The 9,301-nt window shown below is 45.7% G+C and overlaps 1 protein-coding gene across 1 annotated transcript in view; it reads right to left on the reverse strand.

Moving 5' to 3' along the window:
* MMACHC (metabolism of cobalamin associated C) overlaps positions 1-2,723 on the reverse strand; it is a 50,422-nt gene extending 47,699 nt beyond the window's left edge. The window contains exon 1 of the mRNA XM_068117503.2: positions 2,559-2,723. Coding sequence (XP_067973604.2) covers positions 2,559-2,648 — 90 coding nt within the window. The 5' untranslated portion in view covers positions 2,649-2,723. The remainder of the gene's footprint in view (positions 1-2,558) is intronic.
* Between the last annotated feature and the right edge of the window lie 6,578 nt (positions 2,724-9,301).

Below are 9,301 nucleotides of genomic sequence, written 5' to 3' on the forward strand. Positions count from 1 at the left end.
CATAACATTTGTACGGTGTGAAGTGTTCGCGCCAGTTAGCGTGTCCTCAGAAAAGTCATCATTGTCCATTACTGCTGTCCCTGGCATACCCAGTGCAAGCTCCTCTGGACATGCTTTGTTCTGCTCAATATCGTACTTGGCCCAAGCATCATAGAGATGTAGCACGTCTTTGTAGCTGATCCCAATTGAGAATTTTTTCAATAACTCGACAAGTTCCCGGCTTCTGGTTAGTCCGTGTATCATAACAGACAACCTTGTTCCAAATGAAGTTCGTTTGCCTGTCATATATGAAGAGAGCAAGGCAGTCAAAGCGATAACTGCAGAGTCGTCATCCTCCATATCAAGGTCACGCTGAGGTTTTGAAGACTTTAGACGGGAAATGAGCTGTTTCAGTAGGCTGCTTGTTTCGTCCTCATTGAGTAAATCGTCAATGTGAGGTGGCCAGATCATTGGCGATACTTTTGCTGCTTCAGCTCTAATTCGTTGCGCTACAATTGAGACGAGTTGGTCATCAGTTGCACCTAGGCAATTTACAGCAGCTTCTATGTATGTTCCACCAGCTGACGTGTCAAAAACCATTGAGCTCTTGTTTTTTGTAACTCTTTCGTGGAAACCAATTTGGTCGCTGAATTCCGTTTGGAGCATAGATTTTATTGTGCTAGACTTCACAGTGTTCATAGTCATGCCAAAGTTCACCAGCATTTGCGTGTAGTCTTGTAGAAGGCTCTGTAGTGTTCGGAGTTCATGTCTTTCAAAAATTACAGTGCGCACATGTTTGAAAAACATTTGACGTACTTCTGCCAGTCGTACATTGTGCATGTGCAAATGTTGATCATTATAATCATGGACTTTGATGTATTTCGTCCAACATGACCGATGGTAGCGGATCTCTGTGGCAAATGGATCTGACGTGGAATCAATCAGTGTCAAAATGCGATCCCGCATATTCTCGTCGTCCAGATGGACTGTGTGACCTTTGAAGACATGCCATGCATCCATTTGTTGCATGATGTGCCACTTGTCCCGTCCAGGGTGTTTCAGGTCTTCTCCCTTCATACACCAAATACACAAATGTTTGTCATGTATAATACCGGTTTGTGATCGTGATTGTCTCTGAGCGCAAGATGGTCCAGGTGCTTCGTCAGCTACATCATCGCTGCGAGAGATTTCTGTTTCAAAACATTTCTTTTGTCGCTTTAGTGCCTGCTCCAATTTATAGTTACTGGCCAGTTGAACTTTACACAGTTTGTGGAAATATATTCCAGCTGGTCCATTGTGCCATGGCACTGCATCAAAGACTTGACCGTATTTGTCCAATCCTCTCCATCGTTCTGCTTGTTGTTGGAGATGCTGCCAGGCTTCTCGGCTTAAGCTACTCTTTTCCTCATCACAATGCTTATGACAGAGGATACACTCACTGGAGCTTGATAGTCCTGGAGGCTGGTCCTCATCTTCACTCTTTCTCTTCTTTCCTTGAATGGGTGGTGTCGCCATGGTATACTCTGCAATGAAAAATAAAACCTATTACTTACTGTACATACCGTACATCAGACAGCATGATATGAATGATGTTAATACTTAACTGAACTTAAATATTGAACAGGACAGATCTTTATCTCTTAAAGAAAGGGACTTAACTAATATTTTAACTATTATTAGTTGAATATACTTAACTGTAATGCCTTGATCCATTGTCCACCCTGGTACTCCCTGGAAATTAATACTAACAACTACCTGTGAACAAATACCTGTGAAACTTAATCAAACCATCTTGTAGATAAGGCAGCAATCTTGGTTCGTTACCTGCTCAAAAAGTCATTCATAGTAACAATAAGGTTATAAATGAAAACACTGGTCATGTAAAACTGTATTTAGACGCCAGCGATGAAGCTATGGTATGCACAATTATGAACATATACAATACATGGTTTTTTGCAGCGGCCATCTTGGATTTTGGTCAACATTAATCATTTAATATCATTTTAAGTCACAATATCACTTGACTGATGTAAGATGCAAGATCTGGGCCCAGAAAAACCCACATATGGACACCCAATATGTATATGTAGCATTCACGTAGGCGGAAATATGCCCGATTTCGCGGTTTTGGCGGACATCTTGGATTTTGTCCTCTGGCCGAGTTAGCCCGCATTTTTAAAAAAGATACCCAAGCTTATCTTTTTATATATATTTTTATCTTTCAAAATCAACCTTCAAACCTTGATCACGGGAAAATGGTCACGAACTCTATTGGGAGCTCCCCTACTAAATATCTAGTGATGTTAATTCTAACTTAGGTGGATTAACCATCGAAATATTTTCCCTGGTAAAACAAAGGTGACGAACTGATACCGGCTAAATAGGTTATTCGGTAACAATTTTAATTTTTGTAAAACTATAAAGGATGCACCCCGTTCGAGATGCATGTAAGATGTAGGCCAATAACATAATCTTCTTCTTCTGCAATGCCTTGACCACGATACTTCTCCACTGTCTTCCCTCCGTCCGCAGTCAATATAAACGTGTTTATTTAATTTGCATTAAAACGCTCTTCATACCTGGAAAGGATAACATTCAAAACCCAGTGGGGACAGTTGTTGCTGCAGAGACTGGAGCACGGCATACCAACCCCGTGGAGGCATCACCATGTATGCATCGCACACACATTCCAACACCTGTTCCACGCTGCTCACTTTATTTGATGTTCACGTCACCCGATATACGACGAACGGTGATGCACACATGCTTTAAAGGGACCAATCACCGAAAAGGCTCCCAACCCGCCAAGGCCAAAGACTCCGAAAACGGATAAAACTACTAAAAAGCATTTTCCTGATTATAATAATTTATAAAATACGCTTTGTTACACAAATACAAGCACTGCTACAAACAACACAAAGCACACTGACGTGAATATATTGCACACATTAAACTGAGTAAGTAAAAAGACCGGAACGAGCGCGTCATTAATTTTAACCGCTGTTTTATTCCATGACGGTGTAAACCGTAGCAATATTATTGTTTTCGTGCAAATCACCACCTAACTTTGATAACACCCGAGTCGCTGACACTATTTTGCTCGGTTTACATTCTATTATATGTCTTTGATGCCACGAATGACTCTTTTACTGCGCCATTATAATGTTAATGTTTTACTGTTGTTGGTAAGTGACGTAATCACGCATCATCGCCATTGCGCATGCGCGGGCCGGTTGTGGAAATACCGTTATCGGGTGGAAAAAAGTGATAAATTTTCCATGAATGTTCCTCACATCATAATTCACGAACCAGTGTTTGTTTGTCGTGCTACTCCTAATTGCATCCAGACTTGCTGCATAGTATCAGTATGACCTCAATTAGTGTATAGGAGTGCATTTGCCTGTGGTCTTGGGGTCTGGGGAGTAGGGAGATGAGCTGGTGCACATTGTCTATTTAAATGTGAATCGTTTAGCGCCGCCTCCAGGTGGGAGCGGGTATTACAAGTCCCCTCAATGTTCCTGGCCCCACATTTTCCAATGCAGGAAGTGTTTTGAGCACTAAGCAGTAGACATGTTTTTGCTTCTTGCACATAACGCGGGTTATTAGCCTCCGTTGGATTTCGTCCGAAACGGGGTTTATGTATTGGGTCTCGTCCGTCCGTGCGTCCGCAACCATATCTCGGAGACATATGGACCTATTTTGTTCATACTTGGCACAAAGACAACACATGACGGTACACACATGCACATCATTTTGTTTCGTAATGCGATCAAAGATGGCCGACTGGTAGCCTGGCGGCCATTTTAGTTGTAACAAACCCGATGTTGAATACATCCTCAACCATTTTTGAGACATGCATTTACCGAACTTGTTCAAACTTTGCACACAGATAATGAATGATGGCTTACATATTGCACGTCGTTTTCTTTCGAGATCAGATTCAAGATTCCGTTTCCGGTCTTGCTGGCGAGGGTTTGTTTATTCTCAGCTCTCCACGCTCTCCATCGAAATCGAAGTTAAGTAATTGTTCCCATTTGTATTTTCGTTATAACTGTATTTATTTTATGGTGTATATATTGTCTCCTGGCGAAGATTTTCAGTGCAAATCTTTCATACCTGTATTGAAAATCGTGTTAATTCGTGTCGTGTCTTGAGGCCTTGTACAGTGTACACTGTACAACCTTGAGGCTTTGTTTTTCTCTCAGCGGTCCGTCGTTTGTGATCCAATAACTTTCGTTCTCTGTTTTCCCAGTCTTTTCACCCCATAGCCTACTTCCTTATGTAAATCTCAACTAAAAAAAAACAAAAAAAAAACATTTCCTTCTCTGTTCTCATTCGTTTATTCATTCTTATTCGTTCGTTCGTTCTTCGACCACGTGTTTCTCCCCCATTTCCCCAGATAGATTGTCAAATTTCAACTCGTTATTTTATCGTCCATGCGTTATTGTTTGATTATAGTTAGTTTTGGTTTGAATTTCCTGTAACTCGTAATTAATTAATCGTGTTCTGCTCCTCGTGTGCGGCCTTGTAGTTGTACCCCCGTCGGTGTTTGTTAACTTTAGCGTGTTTTGCTTGGCTCTTAGTTTTTTCCCTTCTACCCCGAACATAATACTCTGTCTAACGTTCTAAATCCCCACCCCCCCACCCCCCCAAAAAAAACAACAACAAAAAAAAACATTTATTTTCCTGTCTCCACGTGTACTGTTGTCTCATCCTGTATTTTCTGTCCAGGTGTGCTGTTCGCCCCGCCCCCATTATCTCCTTGCTATCCACCGTTTGCCCTGTTCACGTGACTCGTGGTGGTCCCTCTCGGCTCTCCCCCCGTTGGTATTTTGTGCATATAAGATTGTTCACGGTTCTGTTTAAATATTATTTAAATATGTTTAACCTTTCCCCTTCAGTGTTTTACTCAGTGGTATTTTACAACACGCTGTTTTTCTTCCTATTTAAAAGGCTTTTCTCAATTTCCTCTCCAACTCATTCCACTTCAAAAAAAAGAAATTCAATATCTTATACGTCTCCCTCACTACATGGTCTAAATTCACATTCATTCCATCCCTCCTCCATCGTTCTGAATCGGATTGCTAACTTGAAAATCCCAACAAACCCAATTTGTTTTCAATGTTCGTCTTTCTTTAATCATCCACTTTCTAAACTCCCCTCTTGCCCCTCCCATCCAAATCCCCCCCCTTGCACCTACACTCCTAAACTCCCCCCTTGCTCCTCCACTCTTAAACTCCCCCCTTGCCCCTCCACTCCTGAACTCCCCCCTTGCCCTTCCCCTCCTAAACTCCCCCCTTGCCCCTCCCCTCCAAATCCCCCCCCTTGCCCCTCCACTCCTGAACTCCCCCCTTGCCCTTCCCCTCCTAAACTCCCCCCTTGCCCCTCCCCTCCAAATCCCCCCCTCGCCCCTACACTCCTAAACTCCCCCCTTGCCCCTCCACTTCTAAAGTTCCCCCTTGCCCCTTCCCTCCTAAACTCCCCCCTTGCCCCTCCCCTCCGAAACTCCCCCCTCACTCCTCCCCTTCAAAACTCCCCCCCAACCCCTCCCATTCAAATCTCCCCCCAAACCATTCCTCTCCAATTCTCCCTCCTCCCCCCTCCTCCTCAAAGCTGCCTCCTCCCCACTTCGTCTCCCTTCTGTCTCATACCTCCACCCCCCCCCCAACCTTCTACTTTCCTCTGCCCCCCCTCAAACAACCCCTCACTGTGCCTCATCCCTTCACCATCAAACCTTTCATCCTCCTGATCCTTCCCTTTCTTGGAATTCTTCTGCAATCTCTGACACACTATCAACTGCTCTCCCTACCTCCCCCTCTCATCCTTCATCTTACCCTACTCCTCCCCTCCCCTGTCCTGTACCCGATGCTCCCCCTCTCTCTTCATTAACGGTATGGACCTCAAACATCCGGGGCCTTCGCTCAAACCTGACTGATCTCTCCATACAGGTTGCTTCTGACAATCCAGACTTGATCTGCTTAACAGAGACTTTCCTCCTTCAAGATGTCTCTGATTCCTTAATATCTCTTCCTGGTTACTCCCTCCTCCGGTATGATAGACCTGAGCCTCGGCCTGGTGGTGGGGTGGCTATCTTTATCAAAAACTCTCTTCCTCACTCTCCTTGCACTGCCCTCTCTCCTCCTCACCCCCAGGAGTACCTCTGGCTACGGCTTCCTCTCCGCTCCCACCTTTTGTTCATATGTGTTCTGTACCGTCCCCCAAACAGTGATGACTCCATCGACATTTCACTGTCTGACAACATGGACCAACTTCTATCCACTCATCCCAACTCTCTCTTCCTCATATGTGGTGACTTCAACTGTCATCATGCCACCTGGTTGGGTGTGGGTTCCTCTCTCACCAGTCATGGCACCTCAGCAAAGGACTTCTGTGACTCACTGGAATTGACACAATCTGTCCATTTCCCGACCCGGATCTCAGCCAATGGAGTATCTTCTCTTCTAGACTTGGTTATGACAAACTTCCCTGCTAATGTCTGCTGCTCTTCTTCTGCTCCAATCGGTTCTTCTGATCATGTGCTTGTCACAGTGGACATCTCTCTGGCCATTCTCAGAGAGCCTCCTCAGCGTCGACGAGTCTGGCATTTCACTCAGGCCGACTGGGACGGTCTTCAAGCAGCCATCAATCGTCTGGATTGGTCTCCCATCTCCACTGCCTCTGACATCAATTCTTCCTGGGAATTCTTCCAAAGCAAACTGATCTCTCTCATGCACAGATTTATCCCATCTCGCCTTCAGTTGTCTTACCTTTCCTCCCGTCCATGGTACACTGAATCTTGTGGTGAGGCAGTTGCCCTGAAACAACTTGCCTTTGCCTCTTGGAAGGCTAATCCAACTGAAGGCAATCTCAGTTCCTTCCACCAAGCTCGGAACAAGTGTGTGTCTACCCTCAGGAGTGCCAGGAAGCACTATCTCTCCTCACTCAAGAATGAACTCTCAAACCTGTCTCCTTCCTCCAAATCCTGGTGGCGTCTGGTCAAATCCGTTTCTGGTGTTTGTTCCCCCTCCATCCCCTCCCTTACCTCAAATGGCCACACAGTTGACATCGCACGTGACAAAGCCGAATGCCTCAACTCTGTGTTTGCCTCAAAATCCTTAGTCCCAAACCCATCTCTCTCTGTTCCCACCTTTCCCAGTCGAACCCAACTGCTCCTGGACTCTGTGTCCTTCTCTCCTGACAAGGTGGAGGAGTTTTTGTCAAACCTCGACTCTGATTCTGCAACTGGACCAGACGGCATCAGCCCACGGGTCCAAAAATCCTGCTCTGCCGCTCTATCTCACCCTCTCTCTGTTCTTTTCACCCTATCTTTTGCTCAAGGTCATCTGCCAGCATCCTGGAAATCAGCAAACATTTCCGCTTTACACAAAAAAGGTGCAAAAACAGATCCTTGCAACTACAGACCAATCAGCCTGCTCCCAATTATCAGCAAAGTCATGGAATCCATCATTGCTTCGGATATGAAATCTTTCCTCTTCTCCAATGGCTTGATCTCTGATCATCAATTTGGTTTCAGACCAGGTCACTCTACTCTGGACATGCTGCTTCTGCTGTCTCAACAATGGATGGAGGTCCTCAATGCCAAACAGGAAATCAGAGCTGTCTCCCTTGACATATCACGTGCCTTCGATATGGTCTGGCACCCAGCTCTGCTCACCAAACTCTCCTCCTATGGTATCCATGGAAATCTCCATGCATGGCTTGCGGACCTCCTCTCTGGTCGTAGTCAACGTGTGGCCCTGAATGGATTTCTCTCATCTCCCCTTCCTGTTCAGGCTGGAGTTCCCCAAGGCAGTGTGCTGGGCCCTGTGCTTTTTCTGGTCTTTATCAATGATCTCTCCGACTCTCTGGAAAATCCTCTCTATCTCTTTGCTGTTGACTCCACTCTCTGCCGCTCCATTCATCTTCCCTCAGATCGGCAGTCTGCAGCCTCCTCACTCTCTGCAGACCTGGACAAAATCACAGACTGGTCAAACAAGTGGAACATGTCTTGCAATCCTGACAAATCTCACACTCTTACTATGTCTCTCCGAAAAGATCGACTGGACAACCCTCCCATCTACTTTCTCAACAATCCTCTCCAAGAAGTTCTGTCGCTCAAGCTTTTGGGTCTCACTATCTGCCATGATCTTTCTTGGGAAAACCACATTTCCAAGCTGGCCTCCAAAGCCAGTCGCCGACTGGGCATCCTCCGTCGTGCGAAGTCCTTCCTAGGCACACCTGAGCTCCTCACCACATACAAGGCTTTCATCCGCAGCTCAATGGAATACTCATACTCAACTATGGGCCGGTGCTCCTGCCTCACACCTGGCTCAGCTTCACGCTGTTGAATCCAAAGCTTTCAGAATCATTGGAATCTCCCACGATGAAGCTATCTCTGAGGGCCTTTCACTCACTCACCGCAGGCAGGTAGGTGGTCTTTCTGTCTTCTACCGACTCCTCTCCGGCCTTGCTCCCCCAGCTCTCTCTGTGCTCTGTCCCCCAAATATTCCTACAGGTCGCACAATATCTGCCAGCCACCCTCTGATGGTTAAACTGCCGAAATCTCGGCTCTCTGCTCACCTTCACTCTTTCATTCCTCTTTTCTCCCACCTCTGGAACAAACTCCCACACTCACTTCAATCACACTCCTCCCTCCAGGTCTTTAAAACAGCTGTTCACCACCATCTCTTATCTTCCCCCATCCAAAACCTTGATCTTTTCTACCCCACTAATTCACCCCAGATCCACCTTGTTTGAAATTCCAACTTCTTTCCTGGAAGTATTGGCAGTGTCCATATGTTTTAGACCTCTCCCACCGCCCCCCCCCCCTTCCCATGCCTCCCCCCCAAAGCCCTCTCCCTCCCACAGTTCTCTCGATGTCTCCATGTCTCTCGGTCCCTGCTCTCAAATGTTGTGTTTGTGTCCTTCCCCCTCTCTCCCCATCTTGTCTGCCGCTCCCGATGTTATTTGTTTTGTGTGTCTGTTTGTCTTTCTGTGTGATTAATGTTCGCTCTTTCACGAGCCTCGATCTTGTATACAAAAAAAAAAAAAAAAAAAAAATATGGCCGACTGGCGGCCATTTTGTTACTTAATCATGCCCCTAACCATTTCTCTGACTTGCATGGTCCGACTTTGCTCAAACTTGGCACTGTTTCAAGTTTCATCAAAATCGTGTGTGTAGTTTCAGAGAAGAAAGCAATTGCCTATTCGGGGGGTTAAACCTGGGCCCACTTTGACCCCTGGTCGACCCACCCCAATTAGACCCCGATTTTTAAAATGCCCTGAACAAACTTGAGTTCCAACACACCAAATATCATTTTAG

Source organism: Myxine glutinosa, chromosome 1 (genome assembly GCF_964187855.1).
Source record: "Myxine glutinosa chromosome 1, kmMyxGlut1.1, whole genome shotgun sequence".
In the NCBI taxonomy this organism is placed as follows: Eukaryota; Metazoa; Chordata; class Myxini; order Myxiniformes; family Myxinidae; genus Myxine; species Myxine glutinosa.